The sequence below is a fragment of the Eubalaena glacialis genome, chromosome 10, assembly GCF_028564815.1.
Source record: "Eubalaena glacialis isolate mEubGla1 chromosome 10, mEubGla1.1.hap2.+ XY, whole genome shotgun sequence".
In the NCBI taxonomy this organism is placed as follows: Eukaryota; Metazoa; Chordata; class Mammalia; order Artiodactyla; family Balaenidae; genus Eubalaena; species Eubalaena glacialis.
In genome coordinates this window covers 122,027,349-122,050,252 of record NC_083725.1, presented here as the reverse complement: position 1 = coordinate 122,050,252, position 22,904 = coordinate 122,027,349, and the positions used below count along the sequence as shown (strand labels likewise).

Genomic DNA, 22,904 nt, shown 5'->3' with positions numbered 1-22,904 from the left:
TCAAGTATGGGGACAACTTTGCCCAGAGAGGGGAAAGGGGCCGTGAAGCGTGATGGGGACTCCTGGAAAGTAGGGGTTGGGGTCCCCTGGTCTGCCATATTCCCCCTACTGCCCTTCTCTGGGCCCCACCAGTGCACCAGCTTTTCCTGAGCGCAGCCGGGGAGGCCACAGATTCACCTTCTGTGTCTCTTTTTTTTTTTTTTAAATAAATTTATTTATTTATTTATTTATTTTTGGCTGTGTTGGGTCTTCGTTGTGGTGTGCGGGCTTCTCATTGCGATGGCTTCTCTTGTTGCGGAGCACGGGCTCTAGGCGCATGGGCTTCAGTAGTTGCAGCACACGGGCTCAGTAGTTGTGGCTCACGGGCTTAGTTGCTCCGCAGCATGTGGGATCTTCCCGGACCAGGGCTCGAACCCGTGTCCCCTGCATTGGCAGGCGGATTCTTAACCATTGCGCCACCAGGGAAGCCCATCTGTGTCTCTTTTGTAACAATCTGAATCTGCCGTGTGTGGCTCTGGGCTCAGTTTTATGGCTGCGAGAGATGAGACCCGCTGTCATAGGCAGGTTCCCACCTCCCTAAGGTGAGCGGTCAGGGGCTTGAGCCCGTCCCTGTCCGCCAGGTGGTTGGGCTTCCTTTGAAGTCCCCACCCACCACAGAGTTCATATCATTGGCATATCATTCCTGGTCAGCACAGGTAGCCACTGGGGGCCCAGGATGCCACATCCTGTCCCTGAACACGCATGGCTGCTCAGGGCCTCTAGCCACGCCTGGACCAGGCTGCCAACCCCAATTTTCTGGAAGGTTATTGTCTGCAACGCACTCCAGAGATTATGGGAAGGAAACTGGGTCACTCATAAAACTGACAGGCCCAGGTACAAGTGGAGACACAGCCAGCTAACGCCACAGGAGCCCCCTGGACACCACGGCTCCGGGCTCTGGGCTCCCTGGCTTTCATTTCTTCTCCTTTACGATGCAAGTGTTGGGGCCCTCCCCTCCTGCTAGACACAGAAGGAGAGCCGGGGAACCAGCAATGGCTAGAATGGGACACATGTCCAGTTCAAACAACCCAAGAAACGAAGCACTGCATGCTGCCGAAAGTGACCTGTCCCTCGCTGAGGAGTGACCGTGCTCAGGGAGGGCCGCATCGACTCAGGCCCGAAGCCTGACGACTAAGTGATCTGCAGGGCAGTGAAGGCGGGGCAGGAGGCAGGAGGTTGGGGGCTTTCGCACAGCCAGCTGTGTGTCTCATCAGGCTCTGGGACCACCCCACACATACACAGACACTGGTGGGAAGGAATCCCAGGAGGCTTGGGAAGCCCAGGGTCAGCAGTGAGAGGAGGTGGGATGCCTGCCCATCTCCAAGCCCTTCCTCCCAGAAGCCCCTCCACCGTGGGCCAAGCTTGCCCTCTGTCCATGCCCTGCATGAGCCCCTGCAGCCTCTCTGCATTGCCCCGCCCTGTGAGTGGCTGCCAGGGGTGGGTCACAGTCTCCTCCTTTGAGTCCCCTGGCCTGGCTGTGGTAGGATAATCTTCCGGCCTGGGGATGCAGGCCCTAGGGGTCTCTCCCTCAGTAAGCCCTCTGCTGGCCAGCCCTTTGGAAGGTCTTGGAAGGTGGTGAAATTGCTGCCTTATAAGGATTCGGGTCTCCATGGCTTCCGGCTCCCCCCAGGGGTCCCAAAGGACCAGAGCCTGGGTGCTTTGTCCTCCTGGCCAGGGTCCACCTGGGCCTGGCCTCTCAGTGGGAACTGAGGAAGTGAGCCAGGGTGGGTCTGGGCTGGTTCCAGGTACAGGGCCTGGGTGATCCCAGATGAGGAAGGATCCTCTTCAAATCCATTCTACTTCATGAAGGAGAGCTCAGCAGGGCCCCTTGCTCTCCAAACTTCCTGGATTCTGTGCCTGCCTAGGGCCCTGCAGTGCGCTGCAGGTGGGCCGCAGTGGCCGTCCTCACCTCCACCTCCCCAGTCTGCAGAGGTGCATGGTGCCAACAGTGGCAAAGGGTGTGGTTGGTCAGTGAGGAATCGGATTCAAGACTGGGCCCTGGTCACCTGGTGCTGTCAAGGGATGGGGGTGGAGAGTATTCTCGGCTCGCCCTCTGGAAAGGAAGGGGCTGGCTCTGGACAGCCCAGGTGATGTGCAGCAGGCCCCCAGAGCTCTGATGGAGACTGGTCCCCCAAGGCCGGCAGCAAGCTGCCCCAGGACTTCGGCTGGGCAGGGCGCTGAGAGGTCTGGGGTAAGGGTCGGGGCGGTGGGGTCAGGGTGGCGGTGCGTCCCAGGCAGGGGTCGGGCGCTGGGGTCTCTGGTGGGAATCAGGGTACTGGGGATCCGGCTCGGTGGAGACTGGTGGGCGGGGTCGTGGCGGAGGTGGCCCAGAGCAAGAGAACCCGCAACTCCCAGCGCAGCCCGGCCCGCGGCGCCGGTCTTCGGGGCCGCCCCGTGCCTGCCTTTACGGGCCCGCCACCGACGTGCTCGCCCCCGCGCCCCGGCCGCCATCTGTGGCCGCGCGAGCGAGCGTGCGCGTGCGTGCGGCTGCGAGCGTGCGTGCGTGCGCGCGCGCGGCGGCGGCCCCGAAAGCGGCGCTGCAGCCTGGGGCGGCTCGGCTGAGGCGGCTCCTCCCCGCTCTCGCTCCCGCTCCCGCGGCCCGCGGCCCGCTCCTGCTCCGGGCCCGCCAGCCCAGGCCGCTTCCCGGGCCCGAAGATGCCGGCCGTGTCGAAGGGGGACGGGATGCGGGGCCTGGCGGTCTTCATCTCGGACATCCGCAACTGTGAGTGGCCGAGAGCCGGACCCGGCCTGCGTGGGGTGGGGGCGCAGGCCGGGGTGAAGGGCTGGCCGGCGGGGGCCTTCGGGGGCTGGGGTCCGGGGCGCGGCCTTGGCGGGCGGGGGTCCTGGGGTTGGGGGCTGGGGTCCGGGGCGCGGACCTGGCTGGCGGGGGTCCTGCGGTTGGGGGCTGGGGTCCGGGGCGCGGACCTGGCGGGCGGGGGTCCGGGGGTTGGGGGCTGGGGTCCGGGGCGCGGACCTGGCGGGCGGGGGTCCGGGGGTTGGGGGCTGGGGTCCGGGGCGCGGACCTGGCGGGCGGGGGTCCGGGGGTTGGGGGCTGGGGTCCGGGGCGCGGACCTGGCGGGCGGGGGTCCTGCGGTTGGGGGCTGGAGTCGGGGGCGCGGACCTGGCGGGCGGGGGTCCGGGGGTTGGGGGCTGGGGTCCGGGGCGCGGACCTGGCGGGCGGGGGGCGGGTGGGGAGCGAGGGGAGGACCTGGCCTGGGGGCGGGGTCAGGGGTGCGGGGGTGAGGGCGGCGTTCCGCAGCCGCGCCGGGTCTGTGGCACCGCTGAGGGGCTTCTGGCGGAGGCGCCCCTCCCCAGCATGATGTCATCTCGAGCAGTCGGCACGTCTTTCTAGCAATGGAGCATTTAACCCAGCGTTTTCCAAAACAGCGTGGCTTTTCCCTGGGAGTGGGACTAGCGAAACCCGCGTCTTGCCGGGGAAGCAGCTCCTTGACCCGGGTTCTGGCGGCTTATTAGGCCCTGATTAAAATGACTCGTTCCAGAGGGAATCTGGACACCGGGCGGTGGGGGGTTGGGATGGCTTAGGGGAACTGCTCCTCTGCCCGCCGTCTTCCATCAGGGACAGGGTTCTTAGCGATATGTGTCCCCTCGGAGTGGAAAAATCCACCCCAAAAAGGGCAACGGCCGGGAGGCCGGTGGATGCACTGTTGGTCCACCGATACATTTGACTTTGGTGCGCAGAAACTCCTGTTGCTTTTCAGGTAGCTGTTCCCTTTATGTAGTTAAAAAGATAGACACAAAGCCAGTTTCCTGTCTGGTTTTATTTCTTGTTTGTTATCCACCAGACGTTTGTGGATTTCAACACCTGAGGTTTCGGTATATTTTAAAGAATGCTTGTGACTTCATCCACTGGTAAATGCTGTTGTCCTGAACCCTCCCTTGATCCCGTCACCTCCTTAGACTGGGATGGAGGACCAGACTGTGGAAGGTTAGATTTTCTGTCCCTTCCCTTTCTCTGCAAGAAATCGGTGTGGAAACACACCCTGAGGTCTGTGCTTTTACAAGTCGGGCAGTATCCTTTTTCTCTTTCTTTGCTGTGTAATGTGATTTCATAGACAATAATATTTGTAATCGTAATGCGTCTTGGAAAGCTAATTGTGGGTGTGCTACTGCTTCAGGAGACCCCTTGGGCCAAAGCTTAGCCGCCTTAAATTAGCCATCACATCTGTCCTTCCATTTTGGAAGAAAACTGCATTGGGCAGGTCGCTGAGATTGAAACCCATTTTCTTGGGCAAGTGATCATCTACGAACTAGATGTGTTCTGTGCTGGGTCTGCCACATAGCGGAGACTTGGCTGTTGACTGAGTGTAGACAGACTTTCTCCACGCCGCACGGTGGCATTTGGGGCTGATCACTTGTTGTGCGGTGCTGTCCTGTGCTTTGCAGCATCCCTGGCCTCTACCGCCTAAATGCTTCAGTTGTGACAACCAAAAATGTTTCCAGCTGTTACTCTGCAGGGCACAACCCCTGCCTCCCCACGCCCACCCTGAGCCCCTGGCGTAGACCCGTGAATAAGACAGTGTCTTCTTTGACGGAGCTTCTGTAAGAAGAAGATGCGCCTAATCCTTCGGAGGGCGTGGGTGGGTGGCGGGGTTCTGTTTAATACGGCCCCCTCCTCAGAGCCAGCTTTCCTCGCCGTCCTGTTAACCCCCTTGTCGGCTGCGGCGCTGTCCTCTGCCTTCAGAGCAGCGTCAGCAGTTCGTGGCCCCGTGGCCCGCAGTGGAAGCCCCACAGGGTGGGGGCCACATCTGTCCAGCCCACCACGTTGCTCCCCCCAGCTGGCAGTGTCTGGCGTGAGACGGCACCCGGTGGATGAGGAGACAGCGCCCATCTGGGGCCTGCACTGGCTGAAGGGCATCGCGGGCCGAGGCCGGGCGGCGGGCACACAGCAGGGAGGAGGAGCAGGTCTGACTGGGAGATGGGATCAGACAGCGAGCCCTGGTTGGAGCTGCCCCGAGCCGAGCCCTTAGTAGCAGGGAGAGGGGTCCCTGCTGCCCCCTGCCCGGCCGGCTCTGCTTTCCTGTTGTGAGGGTGAGCCAGGTGGCCGGGCTCTGTGGGGAGAGGGCAGCCGGGGCCATGGCCACGGAGCTCGGTCTCCTCCACTGACACGGACGGGTGGATTTGGAGCTGAAGTATCACTGAAGCGTTTCAGCTCTAAAATTGCAGCTTCCTTTTCCCTTTCTGCACAACGTAGTCTCTTAAATGTCCGCCTTAGGAGCGAGCTCTGCCTCGGGTTGTGCCTCACTTTGGGATCCGCTGCAGTGGACGGGCTTGTGTGCTGCGCCTCTTTGCGCTGGTGGCCATGATTGTGCTCCAGGATTTGAGAGTTGCCCGTGTCCTCGTGTTCCGTGGAGCTTTGTGGCTCAGGTAGCGAACCAATTCCGTGCCCCCAAAATTAACTTGGGGACTTCCCTGGTGGCACAGTGGTTGAGAATCCGCCTGCCAATGCAGGGGACACGAGTTCGAGCCCTGGTCCGGGAAGATCCCACATGCCGCGGAGCAACTAAGCCCGTGAGCCACAACTACTGAGCCCGTGTGCTGCAACTACTGAAGCCTGTGTGCCTAGAGCCTGTGCTCCACAACAAGAGCAGCCACCACAGTGAGAAGCCCGTGCACCGCAACGGAAGAGTAGCCTCCGCTCACTGCAACTAGAGAAAGCCCGTGCACAGCAACGAAGACCCAACGCAGCCAAAAAAAAAAAAATTAAGGTTCATTTTACTCTTGTCTGTACATTTAAAAAATGCTGACTTTTTGAAAAAATTGCTCTTCTTGCATATTTTCTTTTGCACTCTTCTGCATAATTTACATTCCTTAGAAACCGATTTAGGAAGTATGTGACAAGGCTCCTGGGAGGGACGGACCACCAGGCTGGGGGAGGAAGGAAGGCTTTGGTCTGGTTGAACGTTTCTGCTAAGGCTGGTGGTTGCTGCTTCTAGGAAATACCTGTGTATTCTTCCGTGTGTTTCCCTTCTGGCTCTTCTGAAGGGGTGGGGGGTCACTCTGCTTTTCTTACGAGACGTTGAAATGTCCTCGTGATAAGTGTTCTCATGCCACATACTCAGCATTACTTTTCTTTCCTCTTAAAATGATTTTCGCTCTGTTTTTTTTGGCACCGACACGTGTCAGGATTTTGTAGTTGGGGAATTATTGGAAAGGCTGTCTTTGTGGGATTAAAAGGCATTTCTGGGCTTTAAAAAAATCGAATAGAGTCAGACCCAAGGGTAAGATTCAGGAGTGCCGTGGGAAAAGGCGTTTTGCATTACTGTGACCAGAGAGAGGGGCTCTGGCGGGAGCTCTGAGCAGGAGGGGCTCTGTGTTCCTTGAATGTCACTTGCAGGTTCTTGGGCACAAGGCCGGCCTCCCAGAGCTCAGATTTCAAAACTTCTAAGCCGCCAAGGATGGAAAGTCTTTTTGTGAGTCTGTGGCAGACTTGTCTGGCGCTGTGCTGCCATGAAGCTGTGGGGTCCCTTCCCTGTGAGCTGGCCTCCGGGACGCCCTGGGGGCCCACGGTCACATGCTGTGCTTCCTCCGAAAGGCTGAGCGGTTCTGAGTTCTGGGACAAGGTGGGCCTCAGGTTTTGGATGATGGGTGGCATCTGGGCTTGTTTTGGAAATGCTGCTGGGGTTCCGAGAAATGGAGCACGCAGCCCTGGTCTCCTGAGGTGCTTGCAGACAGACGGACAGACAGGGTGGGAGGTGAGTTCCCACCAGCACGTCCGTGTGTATCGAGCACCTCCTGTGCTCAGGACTCCTGCGACAGGCACGCACCCCTCCCGTCCTGCCCCTCCCTCTGGTCAGCACTGACGTTGGACACGGACGCTGCATTGGGGAGCTTGAACGTCAATGGCTTCTGTCAGCCTCTGGCGGCTGCAGCGTGGAGTAAGTTAAATGACTTCGCTGCCAGCTCAGCACGGTAAACGGGATGATACTCACTGGAAAACAGAAATGAGCAATTTCCACTAGGCCACGTGACACCTAAAACGTCGGATTACAAAACTGTATTTACTGATTTTGGCATTGTTCCTCTTCAGAATCTTCCTGACTTTGGTATGAAGGTTGACACAGTTGAAACGTGTCATTTTATTAGGAGGAGAATTGCAGGATAGGTTCCAGTGGGCATTCCCTCGTGGAGGTGGGAGCTGAGGCTGTGTGAAGAGATCAGCTCTCGCCCTCTGTGCTGGAGAGAGGGTCCTAAGGGTTCGGCCAAGGTGCGTCGAATAAAGACCATGTAAGGAGGAAGCGGCCCTGTTTTAAAACGGTGCCTTGAAGACCGACTTGGGAAGAGGACCTAGAAGGGTATGGGGATGGCGCTGTGGGGTGCCAGCAAGGGAGAGGCGAGGCCCAGCCTTGCCCCAGGCGCTGTCACTGCCCTCGGGGCACCCCCTCTGCGCAGCACCTAGATGCGAGCGAGGGAAGCGGGGCCACCGAGGCTTCTGTGGGAGCCGCCAGCGGGGACGGCGGGAGACACACAGCTGTGGGGTGGGCCCGTGGTCTGGCCCTTGCAGTTTGTGTGAGTCCAGGTGCTACGGATTTAAGGAGGGCAGTGATGTGCCTGCAGCTGCCCTGTGCCCAAGAAAGAGAGGAACCCCTTTGCAGGGAGGCTGACACCCTCTTCCCTGGTGCGGTTCTGGCCCTGTGTAGCTCCCTTAGCCTCCTGGTACCTCAGGAAACAGGGAGTGGCTGGCTGACTGCTGGATGTGTTCATTAAGGCAGAAACTTCTGGCCAGTGGTTTGGGTCAGATCCTGATTCTGTCCCTTTTTCTTTCTCACTTTTGCAAATTGTGACCCTAGGCAGCCTGGAGTCTTCATTTTGCCCGACATTTAAACCCAGTGAGGGAATTCCCTGGCGGTCCAGTGCTTTCACTGCCGAGGGCCCAGGTTTGATCCCTGGTCGGGGAACTAAGATCCTGCAAGCCATGCAGCGCGGCCAGAACAAACAAACAGACAAACAAAAAAACCCCAGTGAGACTTGCAGTGGTTTTGCGTTCAGCCCTGTCCTTGTATTCAGGATGCTTCCCGCGTGCGGTTCTTCCCGCCCGCCCCCATCTGCAGGATTGCTGAAAAGTGTGGAGACCAGAATCCATATTGCGTTGCTTGGCTTGTATTTTGCATTGCAAGGTCTTTTTTTTTTCCCCTTTAAAATCCTTTCTGATGGCAACAGAAGGGTGTCATGAGGATTAGTTATTCAGTGTACTTACAGCACCTTGAGCTCCTTAGGGCGGGCAGTGCTGTGTGGGGATTTGTGTTTTGCTTTTTCTGTGGCCGGCCTTCCTTTGTGTGATGGGGTTGAGAGGGCAATTATGTGTTTCTATTGCAGTTTAAACAGCATTGAAAAAGGGCACTATGTTGATGTTGAATAGTTTTTTAAAGCACAGTAGGAAAAATAGAGCAAGAAAATGAGTATTTTGGAATACTTTTGGATTGCATTTATTGCTATTGAAAAATACAGTTCAGTAGCTTTTTTGGGGGAGAGGGAGTCTTGTACAGTACAACCAGATCAGAACCTTCTTTTGAACCTCACTGTGCCTGTGAGAGCGAGAGTCTCCGGGGATGGAGCGTGTGCTGACTTGGGCCAAGTAGTCTGCATAAGCCCTCCTTCCCTGGAGCACATTTCTCACAGTCTCAGGGACTTCTGTCAGTTAGCTTGCAGCTTCTGTTCAGTTCATTCCCGGGTTCAAACTTCCGTCGCCTCATTACTTTACTACAGTTTGAGTCGTCCTTGCCTGGAGTAGCACAGCCAGCTTTCCCAGCACTGAGAACGTGGAGGAAGAGGGAGGTGGGAGGGTGATTGTCTGAGGGTCCGTTGGTGCTGAGTCGTTCAGTTCCCGAGGCTTGGTTTTTCTGAGGTTGTCGTCCATGGGGTGGGGCCATAGGTCCCTTGCGTCTGTGGCTTCCCGAACTGTCTTACGGGAAAGCTGGTCACAGAGGGAGGAGATGCTCTTTTGTTGGAGCTGATGTCTGTCTGATGTGCTTCTTTGATGTAGCATTTGCTGTAGATCTAATATAAATCTGCTTTATAAGTAGCCAAGGAAACGTTGTTTTTCATATTATGTTCTTGTTGTTTTGCTATAATTTGATACAACCCCAAGAGTGAAGGGTGTTTTGAAGGTGTGTATTTCAAAATTTATTTCTTTATTTTTCTGGATTCTATTTTTTGACATAATTGTTTAATTCATTCATTCATTTGAGAAACCTTTTGGGTGCCCATTGTGTGCGGGCATTATTCTAGGCACCGGAGATTCAGTGCTTAACCAAATGGACAAAATCCCTGTACTTTCAGAAACTTAAATTCTTGTGAGAGTAGACAGACAGAACAAATGACAAGATGGGTTTTTCTCGTTTATTTTGTCTGTCTGCTTTCACAAGAATGTGCATTCTAGCCTCCAGTGCCCGTCTCCTCACTTCAGTGACACCTCTGGGCTCCATTTGGGTCCCCTGTCCCTAGGCAGTGAGCCGGGCAGTCGTAAGGCTCCTCTTGTTTGTTTCCTGACTCTCAGTGACTGCTGTTTTCCATAGTCTGTTGTCCAGTGTCTGAAAACTATTGTTTCATATAATTTTGTTCAGGTTTTTAGTTGCCTAAGGTGGGAGGGTAAATCCTATCCCTGTTTCTGGCCAGTAGGTTTTGGGGAGTTAGACAGCCAAGACTGGAATTCAGAGGCAAGGTCTGGGCTAGAGGTAAGACTACGGCTGCATTGTTTATAGGTGGCTTTTGATACCAGGAGACTGGGAAGCTGACCTGGGAAGCTGACCGAGGGGGTGGAAATCATCACAAGCGCTTTACCTTTGTTTACACATCTGATCTTCATGATGATAACGGTACAGCAGGCACTAAGTTCCATCCTGTTTTACCGAGGAGGGAGCCGAGACCCGGGAGCCCAAGGCCCTGTCTCTGGAGTGGTTGAGCGAGGACCCAGACCCAAGCTGCTGGGCTCCAGGTCTTTCCCCTGAACCACAGTGCTGGGCCAGCTCTCCAGGCGGATGGCCAGAGCTCCCGACGTGCCAGCCCTAAGCAGCTGGGCAGCCTGGGCCAGTGAGGAGGGCTGGTCAGGCGGGTCACAGGAGAGGACTGAGCAGGGCTGAGCCTGACGGGGTGGTTTACAGGAGAAGAATTGGGAAACGAGAGTCTCAGCTCTCTTGGAGCTTTGCTGTAAAGAGGTGGTGACGCAGAGGGTAGAGGGCAGGTTGGCCCCTGTTGCAGCCCTGACACAGGAGCACGCTTTTAGCAGCGTCCAGCAGCACTCCTGTAACATCTCGTGTTCTGTGGATCAGAAGTGGGCACGGCCTGGCAGCAGGGTGCTCTGCCTGTCTCCCAAGCTGAAACCAGCGTCCCTTCTGGAGACTCTGTGGGTGACGCTGCTTCCACTAGGTCCCCACATGCCTTCTCTCGCGGCCCCTCCCCGGGCCCCTCGGGGGAGTCCCTCTCCAGATTTGGCTCTCCCTGACCTCTCCCTCCAGGCGGGGAGAGCCTCTGCTCGGAGGGCTCTTGCGATTAGACTGGGCTGCTTACATGGGCTGGGTCATCCCCCAGTCTTAGTGACATCTGCAGAGTTCCTTTTGCCCTGGAAGGTAACTCACAGGATCCTAGTACTGGGGTGTGGGTGTCTTTGGGGGGGTATTCTTCCTATCACAGTGGGGTCAGGAACGCTTTTTTAAGATTAATTCATTTGCTCAGCAAATTACTGGGTTCCTATTTTACACAGTGAGCAAAAAAACAGATAAGAGTGCGCCCATGTGGCTTACGTTCTAGTGAGGTAGACATAAAGTAAATAAGTATAATGTACAGTGCATCACATACTATATTAAGGGGAAAATAAAGGGAAAAATAAAAGGGGGTTGCAATTCAGATAGGGAAGCTGGGGGTCAGTTGTCCCTGGAGTGCTGGTGGGCAGGTGGGGAGGCCACAGGGGCTGGACTTAAGAGCTGGGGGACGGGGAGAGGCGCGTGTTGGGGATCTCGGAGCTGGTTGGGAGAACTCTGGCTTTCACCCTGTGTGCCAGGCCGAGCCAGTGCAGGGTGGGCAGAGGCGGGACTTAGCTCTGGGGAGAACGCCTGACTGCTGGGTTGAGAAGAGCAGGGGAGACCGGTTAGGAGGCTCTGAACCAGGTGAGAAAGGTGAGGACCTGCTAGGAGGTGGGAGGTAGACCGTTTGTTGGCTGATGGGAATGACAAGGGTCAGGGGGAATGTGGAGGGGCAGAGAGCGGCAGAGGTGCAGGGGGTGGTGGTGCTGGTGAGGGACCAGGCGCCCCAGCCACCAGTGATGGGGAAGGGAGGAGGTGTTGGAGGAGAAGCTGTGAGGGGGCCCCTGGGAAGAGCTGGCAGGGCCTCCCTGGGCTTCACATGTGAGGCCAGCCCAGCAGAGCTGGGGGTGTGTCACCAGGCACGCTCAGATCTCCAGGCTCACCTGCCAGTTGACCATGAATTGGATTCAGCAGGGAGGGGTTTGGCCAGCAAGTGCTTAGATGGAGAAGGAGGGTCGGGACTTGGTTTATGTGATGGGATTGAGGCTGGTAAGAGGTGGTGAGGACGGGGAGGGGGACAGAGAGGGAGTGGGTAGTAAGTCCTGGGGGCGGGGCAGTGGGGTTCAGAGTTTGCTTACCTGATGTTGTGAGCTGAAAGGATGGGCCCGTGGGGTCCCTGCAGTGGAGCGTGGGGAGGGTGACTGTTGGAGCGGTGGCTCTGGCGGGACCAGAGCTTCTGAGGAGCCAAGATCAGGGCCAGTGGGTTTGGGGGGGTCATTCATCTTGGTATGGCGGGGAGAGGGGTAGGGTTATAGTAAGTACTTGGGCAGGTCTTCCGAATTATATTCATTTTTGCTATTTTCTTGTCCTCAATTAAATGTTTAAAAAAATTAAAATCGAGAATGTAGTTTAAGAAGTTAATTATAAAACACTTGACCCTCACCTCATTCCCCCGTTCCTAACCTCGGAGTCAATTATTTTCATTTTTATCCATCTCTTCTAATATTTACTTTAAAAAATGTGATTATTCTAAATTACATACCATTCATGGGTGTTTTTCCCCATTTAGTCATTATTTATTAACTTCTTACTGTGGAAGATGAGGATTTAACTTACCTAAGCTTTCCTTTTCCCATTCTCTAGTAGGTCACAATATTTTATCTAATTAATCTGTAACATTTAATTAATGTCTGAAAATATTCTTCTTAGCTGAGAATAATGGTTTGACTTTTTTTTTAATTGAACTATATTTGATTTACAGTGTTGTGTTAATTTCTGCTATACAGCAAAGTGATTCTGTTATACATATATATTCTTTTTCATATTCTTTTCCATTATGGTTTATTACAGGATATTGAATATAGTTCTCTGGGCTATACAGTAGGCCCTTGGTGTTTATTCATTCTATATATAATAGTTTGCATCTGCTAATCCCAAACTCCCAATCCATCCCTCCCCAATCCCCTGCCTCTTGGCAACCGCAAGTCTGTTCTTTTTGTGACTCTGTTTCGTAAATAAGTTCATTTGCGTCGTATTTTAGGTTCCAAATATAAGTTTGGAACTTATCATATGGTATTTGTCTTTCTCTTTTTATTTCACTTAGTATGATAATCTCTAGTTGCATCCATGTTGCTGCAAGTGGCATTATTTCATTCTTTTTTATAGCTGAGTAGTATTCCATTGTGTATATGTATACACACCATCGTCTTTATCTAATGGGTCAACTCTTAATTTGTTTGGCGTTAGCTCTTGCCCTTTTTTTTTTTTTTTCCTGGCTGGACCACGCGGCTTATGGGATCTTAGCTCCCCAACCAGGGATTGAACCCAGGCCCTCCGCAGTAAGAACACAGAGTCCTAACCGCTAGACCACCAGGGAAGTCCCTGACTTTGCTTACCTTTTAACGCACCCATTGCTCTTCAGCCCCAAGCTTTCGGACACGACTGTAAGATCCCCCTTAATGTGATTGGACACAGCGGGTGGCCTCTCAGCCCCTCCTTCCCCTGGCGGGAGCGCCTTTCCTGAGTGGTCAGTTCTGTTGTCTTCTGGACAGGTCGTTGTTGCTCACACTGTCCTCCGGGGACTTCCCTTCACATAATCCTGAGGGTTTTGTCTCTGGCTGAACTCCTGTTCTTTTGGAGTCTGCCTGTCTGTCCTCTGGGCTTGTGCTGGTTTGCACTCGATTTGGTGGTGCACGTCTTTTGTGCACGTGAGAAAGAGTGCACAGGAGGTAAAATGGTTTTGAGGTTTTGCATTTTTGAAAAAACAAAAGCATTTTTTACCTTCATACTTAATTGAGAATTTGGCTTGGGTAGAATTCTAGACTGGAAATAACTTTTCCTCAGTTTTGAAGGCATAGCTCTACTCTTAGTTAGTTCCTAGTGGTTTGGAATGTTAACATGCTGTGCCCAGGTATGGCATTCAGTGGCTTTACTCATTCTGGAAATTCATGTCCTTCGGGTTTGGGGAAATGTTTTTGTTTTATTTCTTTGATAATTTCTTTTCACTTTCTCCTTTTTCAGTAATCCTCTAATAATAGTTGAAATGTGGACCTCTTGGCTTACATTTTCTTACTCTTTTATCTCTCGTCTTCCATTTCTTTGTCTTTGTGGTATTCTTTTTTCTGTGACTCTAGCCCTTTTGAATTTTTCTTTCTCCTATCACTTTTACAATTTGAGGGCTTTCTTTTTTTTTTTATTGAACTATAGTTGATTTACAATGTTGTGTTAGTTTCTGGTGTACAGCAAAGTGATTCAGTTATACATATATATTCTTTTTCATATTCTTCTCCATCATAGGTTATTACAAGATATTGAATATAGTTCCCTGTGCTATACAGTAGGACCTTGTTGTTTATCTATTTTGTATACAGTAGTTTGTATCTGCTAATCCCAGACTCCTAATTTATGCCCTCCCTTCCTGCCCTTCCCCTTTGGTAATTGTAAGTCTGTTCTCTGTGTCTATGAGTCTTTTTTTTTTGTAAATAAGTTCATTTGTATCATATTTTAGATTCCACATATAAGTGATACCATGTGATATTTGTCTTTCTCTGTCTGACTTACTTCACTTAGTATGATCATCTCTTAGTCTGTCCATGTTGTTGCAAATGGCATTATTTCACTCTTTTTCATGGCTGAGTAGTATTCCATTGTATATATGTACCATATGTATACCCATTCCTCTGTCGATGGACACTTAGGTTATTTCTGTGTCTTGGCTATTGTAAACAGAGCTGCTGTGAACGTTGGGGTGCATGTGTCTTTCTGAATTAGCGTTTGCTCTGGGTCTATGCCCAGGAGTGGGATTGCTGGGTCATGTGATAGCTGTTCTCCATAGTGGCTGCACCAATTTACATTCCCATCAGTGGTGGAAGAGGGTTCCCTTTGCTCCACATTTTTTTTTTTTTGGCCCCACGTGTGGCACGTGGGATCTTAATTCCTCGACCGGGGGACCAGGGATTGAACCTGTGCTCCCTGCATTGGAAGTGTGGAGTCTTAACCACCGGACCGCCAGGGAAGTCCCCCTTTTCTCCACATTTTGAGGGCTTTCTCTCTCTCTCCTTTTTTTTTTAATTGAAGTATAGTTGATTTACAATGTTGTGTTAGTTTCATGTGTACAGCAAAGTGATTTAGTTATACATACATATATATCTATTTTTTAAAAGATTCTTTTTCCTTATAGGTTATTACAAAATATTGAATATAGTTCCCTGTGCTATACAGTAGGTCCTTGTTGGTTATCTATTTTATATATAGTAGTGTGTATATGTTAATCCCAAACTCCGAATTTATCCCTCCCTGCCCCCCTGAGGGCTTTATTATTGTCTGAGTGCTCCTCTTTTGGTGGCATCTGGTTCTTAAAGCTGTATTTTCTTTTATTTATGTAAGAATATTGATTGTTTTGGAGTTTCCTTCTCTACGTAGCCTCTTTACTCTGCATTCTTTTCCTGTAGGTTTGTTTTGGTCTCTGGCTCGTGCTGTGAGACCGTCCTGGATGCCTGGTGGTCAGTGTCTGTCCACTCACGTGGACCAGTGTCAGCCAGCACGGGTAGGGCTTTGGTGGAGGCCTCACTGTGTGGTGATGGGTGAGGGTTCCCAGTTTCACGGAGGGAAGCTGCGTGGCAGCCGTATTCTTCAGAAGAAGTTCCAGGCTCCTCTCCGGCTCGGTGGGGTAAGTGAGTGTGGGGAGTCTGGCGGCCGTCGTTCTGGGTGTGGGCGTCTCGCCATTCAGGGAGTCCGTCGCTCACTTGTGTTTTTCCGAGTGTGGAGCCTCACCCCAGCACGTGGTGGCGTCACCAGGCCTAGAGCTCCTGTGTTCCTGCTTTTCCAGAGGACAGGCCTGTTGTCTTCTGCTGGGATCAGGGGTAGAGGTGGCCTGGCTCTGGGGTCCGGTGGAGGGGCCTGCGGCTCCTTACGTAGACTTCCAGGCCGCTTCCTGACAGCCACCTCCTGAGGCACCTGGCGGCAGGACCTGTGACGGGCAAGGTTTGCTTTTTACTGGTTCCCCCTCCTGCGGGCGGCTGGGTCCCAGTTTGCTCTGTCAGGCTGAGTCAGTTAAGCACTTGGCCATCTCCTTCCAGTGTCCAGGGCTGTTGTGGTGACTGCTCTCGTGCTCTTGTCATACAGTTTCCTCCTTTTAAATAAGCTTTTGACTAATTTTATATGTTACACACACACACACACACACACACCCACCAACCATGCAGACCTTCATAACCTTTGGATTTATACTTTGGATTAACCACTCCTTGAGGGAAGGTCTTGGGAGAGAATAATTTGACTTTCTGCACTTTTACCTTCTACTTCCTAAGTGGAACAATAATACCTTATATTATTAAATTAATTTGGGTGGGTGGTTCTCACTGTGCAGCTTGTTTGGCACGAGTTTCTAAGCAGAACTTTAAAGAGAACATGTGACTCTGTGACACTTACTTCTTACTTGAGGAAGGCAAGCAGGGTGGGCCTTGTTCTCCGCTAACAGACCACTGCAGGCTGTACTTCTGCACACCTACTTCTTATGGTTCAGTTTATAGGGCTCTGAGACCCAGAAATCAAAGCAGGGGAGATAGGCGTCTCATAGGATTTTGTTTCATAGACATGGTCTGTGCTAATGAGGCAGTTTCTTGCCGGTGGTGGAATATAGTAAATGGAAATTTGTTTTTGTGGTGAAGTCAGTGGATTCTATTATGGGTAATGATGAGTCAATCCAGGAGAGTTTGGATACTTAACTTTTCCGAAGAGTTACTTTAAACTCTGAAGTGAAACTTTTAAAAATAGAAATATTTTTAGAATATACTTCTATGCATCCTCATGGTGGAGGATGAAAGGGAGACTACCTTAGGTAGAGTGTTCATAAAAGGGCCTCTCTGAGGACGCAGCATGTGAGCTGGGTCCTGAGGGGAGAAGGGCCTGGGGTAGTCTAGGGCTAGTTCTGCTTCAGGACCTGAAAGCCAAGTGCAGCTGGAGCATCATGAGTGAGAGGGAGAGGAGCAGAAAGGAGCCAGATTGCTGGGCCCTTGGAGGCCCTTCCCTGACGGGAAATCTGAGTTCCTCTTAGGTGTCCTGTAGGAGGCGGCTGAAGAGAATCAGGTGAGTGACAGGTCTACCTATATGTGAAGATCACCCTGGCTTCTGTGAGGAAATAGATTGGAGGAGGCCGGAGTGGAAGCTGGAAGTTGCTACAGTCCACACAAGAGACGTTGGTGGCAGTGGAGGTGGTGAGAATAGAGTCTTTTTCTGGAGGAAAAATGGACAAGACTCCCTGATAGGATGGATGTGAGGGAGAGGGAGGGCCTCAAGAGAGAGTTTTCTGTTGGAGATGAAAACGTCACCCGCATTGGTGGCAATTCTGGTGCTCAGTAAATATTAGTTGTTTCCTAGCTCAACTGCTTGAAAGCTCTTGGGGCAGTTTTTAGCCCAAGTACTCAGATGTTTGCTGCTGTCACTGAGCACACACTCTACACTGGGTGTGCATTCCTCACCAGATACCTATTGAGCACCTAGTAAATGCCCGGGACTATAGTGGTGAGTAAAACACACAGAACTGCCTACTCCTATGGAGCTTACATTCTGGTGGATGGAGATAGAAAATAAAAAGAAAATTGTATCGTATGTTAGAAGACAATAAGTACAAGAGAGAAAAATTAAGGAGAGAAGGGATGGGGAACATGGGGCTGTGGGTTTTCAACTTCAAATAGGGTGACCAGCATTGGTCTTGCTTTAAAGGTAACAGCTGAGCAAAAGACTTGAAGGCACTGGGTCATGTAGAAATTGGGGGGGGGGTGCATCTTAGACAGAGGGAACAGCAGGTACAAAGGCCTTCATTGGGGGGGAGAGATAACCAGTGTATGGAGGAAATGGTAGGAGGCCGTGTGTCTGCAATAGGGAGCCAAGAAGGAGGTTAGGTAGAAGGTTAGGTCGGGGGTATTGGAGGTGGGGAGACAGGGGTCATAGGGCCTGTGTAGAGCATTGTAAAGGTCGTGGCTGTTTTCTTCTCACATGCTAAACACTGAAGATAATGAGACATGATCTCTCTCCTCAGAGCAGCTCAAGCCCTTGTATCGCAGAGTGGTAAGTGTGTGAGATGAATAGTGAAAGTGAGGGATGGTCAGCTCAGCAGGATGGGCTGCAGATGGTCAGGAGAGGGTGGTTAGGCATCGTGACATGGGGTAATGCCTGGCCTGGGTCAGGTCTTGCTGAGCTGACAGGGTGTAGGGGGATGATCCATGAAAGGGGGGACCACCATGCATCACACTGCAGAGTGGCGTGAGTGGCAGCGGGACACACTCAAGGAGTTGTGGGTGGTTCCTGGAATGAGTAGTGCCTGGTGGGTCGGGGGATGTGGTAGGAGAACAAGGTGGGAGGAGCAGGCCATAGCCAGATCATGGGGAACTTCCTCTGTGGGACGTGGACCATTGACATATCTTAAACAGGAGAGTGACACTATACAATTTATTTTTTTATTAGTAGAATAATAATTTTGAATGCGAAGGATGGATTTTAGACTAGGTTTAAAGGCAGGAAAGCCAGTTAGGAAAAGATTGATTGCTCTGGTCTAGAGGAGATGGCAAGGGTCTGAATCAAGGCAGTAGGAGTGGAAAGGTAGGGGTGGATTTTGGAGATACAGAAATCAGAATTGACGGGGGGGCGAATGGTAAAGTACTCTTTACTCATAGTGGCTTTGACTGTATAGCAGAAACGCCATTTAGTAAGAATGGTGGAGGGAGGACCTCTGTAAATCTACTCCTCCAGAAAAGCAGTGAAAACACTGGTAAAAATGGTCAAAATAAACTTTGTTGGAACTCTGGAAATGAACCAAAGGTTGACATAATCTCAGGAAGATTTATTCAAGAAAAACTGCTGAACCTCCAACTTGACCTACTGTCATTCTTCTCTCTCATGATCTGTGGTAGCATTGAAAACCATCAGCCTTACAGCCATGGTAACTGTGAAAACCAGCAGCCTTGCAGCCATTGGAAGGGACAGATGAGATTTGGAGCCCCTCAAAAGTCCTCTTCTCAGAGTGTTGTTACTCTGACTGGCCTTGCAGCTTTCTGGAAAAGCCCCATTTGCAGAGCTGTCATTATTTGATCTCACTCACTGGGAAGAGCCCTACCCTTAGTGTCTTTGTGGCAAACGATCAGTGGCAGTTAATATCACAGTTGGGGGCAAACGAGAGTCTGGCCAAAATCTTAGAAGAAAGATACGAAGAATGACGTGCTATTAGGGGGCTTTGAAAAGCTCTGATAGATTCCTGTGGATCTCGAAGGCTGCACAGAGGCAGGACTGTGTACATGCCTAGGAAAGACTTGAGAGGGCCATAGTCTCTCACCTCTCTCTAATCTTGAGTCCCTCCACAAATAAGAAGTGAAGGCAAAGGCAGAGTTATAACTGCCTGAGTATCGAAGGTGTGCCGCAGCACTCGCACAGTTTCTTGGCAGTGTCTGGGACACTTATTAGTTCAACACATTTAAAGAAATTCCTGACCAATCATTAACTGACCACTAAGCTAACTGAGCAAAGACTTATAGTAACTGTAAACTATAGGGAATTGTAGACTTTACAGAACTAGTTGAGGAAGGTCACTAAACAAATAGCTATAGCAACAACAGTCCCTGGGAAAGAGGACAGTCTGAATTCCAGGGTTGCCACAGTGTATTACCTGAAATACTAGTTTTCAATAAGAACTTATGAGATGCACAAAGAAACAGGAAAATATTGTCTATACACAGGAAAAAAGTTGTCAATAGAAACTATCCTTGAAAGGGTCCAGATGTTGGACTTAATAATACTAGGCAAGGACTTTAAATTGGCTACTGTAAATATGTTCTAAGAACTCAAAGATAAAAGAAACTATGTCTAAATAATTAATGTATGAGAATATCTCACCAAGTAGAAGCTATCAATAAAAAGGTAGAAATTATTTAAAAAAACCACCAAATAGAAATTCTGGAGTTGAAAATACAATAACTATGAAAAATAAAATAACTATGAAAAAATGAAAAATTCACTAGAGGGGCTCAACAGTAGATTCGAACTGATAGAAGAAAGAAATCAGTGAATTTGGGAATAGGTTTGTTAATATAATTAAATTAAGATCTCTATTAAGGTAAGTACAGATCCAATCTGAGGAACAGAAAGTAAAAAGAATGAAGAAAAATGAACAGAGCCTCGGAGACCTGTGGAACACCATCAAGTATACTGATATACCCATAACTGGAGTCCCATAAAGAAAGAAGTAGGAGAAAGATGCAGAAGGAATATTTGAAGACATAAACTCCCCAAATTTGGTGACAAACATTAATCTACATATCCAAGATGACCTCCAAATAGGATACACTCAAGGAGATCAATACTTAGACACATCATAGTCAAACTGTTGAAAGAAAAGGAAAAAAATTTTTTTTCTGGGCGCGCCGCGCAGCTTGCAGGATCTTAGTTCCCTGACCAGGGATTGAACCCAGGCCACGGCAGTGAAGGCACCAAGTCCTAACCACTGGACTGCCAGGGAATTCCCTAAAATTAAGTTTGTATCAAGCTAGATTGTTTTAAGTTAAGTGTTGATTATAATCCCCAGGCAATTACTAGGAAAGTAACTAAAAAAAAAGTAAAAGAAACAAGTGAATTGAAATGGTGCACTGAAAAATACTTCTTAATGCAAAAGAAGACAATGATGGAAGAATGCAGGAACATGACAGAAGACATATAGGAAACAGCAAAATGGCAGATGTAAGCCCTACCTTATCAGAAACTATCTTAAATGTAAATGGATTAAACCCTCAAATTAAAAGGCAGGATTGGCAGACTGGGTTAAAAAAAACCATGATCCAACTAAATGCTTTCTTCGAAAGACACTATAGATTAAAAGATACAAACAAAAGATACTAGTGAAAGGAAGAAAAATGATGTGCCTTGCAAATAGTAACCAGAAGAGAGGTGGAGTGACTATACTAATATCAGACAAAGTAGACTTTAAGACAAAAATTGTTATTAGAGTCATAGAACAACATTTTACTATGGTAAAGCGTCAGCCCCTCAAGAAGATATATCAATTCTTTTTTTCTTTTTTTTAAATTTGTTTTATTTATTTATTTATTTAGGCTGCGTTGGGTCTTCGTTGCTGCACGCGGGCTTTCTCTAGTTGCGGCGAGCGGGGGCTACTCTTCGTTGTGGTGCGTGGGCTTCTCATTGCGGTGGCTTCTCCCCTTGCGGAGCACGGGCTCTAGAGTGCAGGCTCGGCAGTTGTGGCGCACGGGCTTAGTTGCTCTGCGGCATGTGGGATCTTCCCGGACCAGGGCTCAAACCCGTGTCCCCTGCATTGGCAGGCGGATTCTTAACCACTGCGCCACCGGGGAAGCCCCTTTTTTCTTTTTCTTTTTGGCCGAGCCTCAAGGCTTGCAGGATCTTAGTTTCTCGACCAGGGATTGAATCCGGGCCTATGACAGTGAAAGCGCCAAGTCCTAACCACTGGACCACCAGGGAATTCCCAATTCTAAACATATTCATACCTAATAACAGAGCTCAAAATGCATGAAGCAAAATACATGAAGAGGGACTTCCCTGGTGGTGCAGTGGTTAAGAATCCACCTGCCAATGCAGGGGACACAGGTTCGAACCCTGGTCCAGGAAGATCCCACATGCTGCGGAGCAACTAAGCCTGTGCGCCACAACTACTGAGCCTGCACTCTAGAGCCCACGAGCTGCAACTGCTGAGCCCGCGTGCCGCAACTACTGAAACCCGCGCGCCTAGAGCCCATGCTCCACAAGAAGAGTAGCCACCACACCGAAATGAAGAGTAGCCCCCCCTCGCTGCAACTAGAGAAAGCCCATGCTCAGCAACGAAGACCCAACGCAGCCAAAAATAAATAAATAAATAAATAAATAAAATAAATTTAAAAAAATACATGAAGAATTGAAGGGAGAAATAGACACTTCAACAATAATAATTGGAGACTTCAATACCCTGCTCTCAGTAAGAGATACAAGTAGACAAAATCAGCAATGAATAGAAGACTTGAACAACACTAAGTCAACTAGACCTAACAGACATCTATAGACTGCTCCACCCAACAAGTGCAGAATATACACGTTTTTCTCAAGTGCATATTGGAACATTCTTCAGAATAGACTGTATGTTAAGCCATAAAAAAAAAGCCTCAGTAGATTTAAAAAGATTGAAATCATACGAAGTGTTTGCCAACCACAATGGAATGAAATTAGAAATCAGTAACAGGAGGAAATTTGGGAAATTCACAAATATGTGGAAATCAAACAGCCTCCTAAATAACCAGTGGGTCAAAGAAAAAAACACAAGGGAGATTAAAAAAATAAGTGAAAATAAAATCACAACACACCAGGGACTTCCCTGGCGGTCCAGTGGTTAGGACTCCGCGCTTTCACTGCTAAGGGCCTGGGTTCGATCCCTGGTCAGGGAACTAAGATCCCTGCAAGCTGTGTGGTGCAGCCAAAAAAAAAAAAAAACCAAACAACCCACAATGACATACCACTTCACACACACTAACTAGGATGGCTAGAATAAAAGTGATGGACAATAGCAAGTGGAGAAATTGGAACCCTCGCTCTTTTATAGTGGTGATGTAAAATGGTGCTGCCTTTTGGGAAAACATCTTGTCAGTTTCTCACAGTGTTAAACACAGAATTGTCATATGACCCAGCAATTCTGCTCCTAGGTGTCCACTCGAGAGAAATGAAAACGTACGTTCACACAGAAACTTGTACACGAATGTTCATAGCAACATTATTCCTAATAGCCAAAAAGTGGTAACAAACCCCAAATTCATCAAGTGATGAACAGATAACAAAATATGGTATATCCATATAATGTGATATTATTCAACAGAGAAAAGGGATGAGGTACTGATTCATGCTACCTTGAAAACGCTATACTTGAAAACAATCATTGGGATTTCCCTGGTGGTCCAGTGGTTAAGACTCCGAGCTCCCAATGCAGGGGCCCGGGCTTGATCCCTGGTCAGGGAACTAGATCACACATGCTGCAACTGAAGATCCTGCATGCCACAACTAAAGATCCCACACACGGCAATGAAGATCCCGAATGCTGCAACTAAGACCCCGCGCAGCCAAATAAATAAATAAATAAATATTAAAAAAACCAACAACAATCATGCTATCTTTTGTAAGTGGTGAAAGAAGCCAATCACAAAAGAACATATAAAGATTGTATTTATATGAAATGTTTAGAGGAGGTAAGTCTATGGAGATGGAAAGGAGATTAGGGGCTGAGGAGGGAGGGGTTGGTGAATGACTGCTGTTGGGTGTGGTGTTTCTTTTGGGGGAGATGAAAATTTTCCAGAATTAGATAGTGGTGATGGATGCAGAACTCTGAATATACTCAAAGTCATTGAGTTACGT

The 22,904-nt window shown here is 50.0% G+C and overlaps 1 protein-coding gene across 4 annotated transcripts in view; it reads left to right on the top strand.

Moving 5' to 3' along the window:
* The first annotated feature begins 2,569 nt into the window (after positions 1–2,569).
* The window catches only part of AP2A2 (adaptor related protein complex 2 subunit alpha 2), a 63,203-nt gene continuing 42,868 nt past the window's right edge, over positions 2,570–22,904 (top strand). For all 4 annotated transcript variants that reach the window (XM_061202295.1, XM_061202293.1, XM_061202294.1 and 1 more), the window contains exon 1: positions 2,570–2,761. In XM_061202295.1, coding sequence (XP_061058278.1) covers positions 2,695–2,761 — 67 coding nt within the window. In that variant the 5' untranslated portion in view covers positions 2,570–2,694. The remainder of the gene's footprint in view (positions 2,762–22,904) is intronic.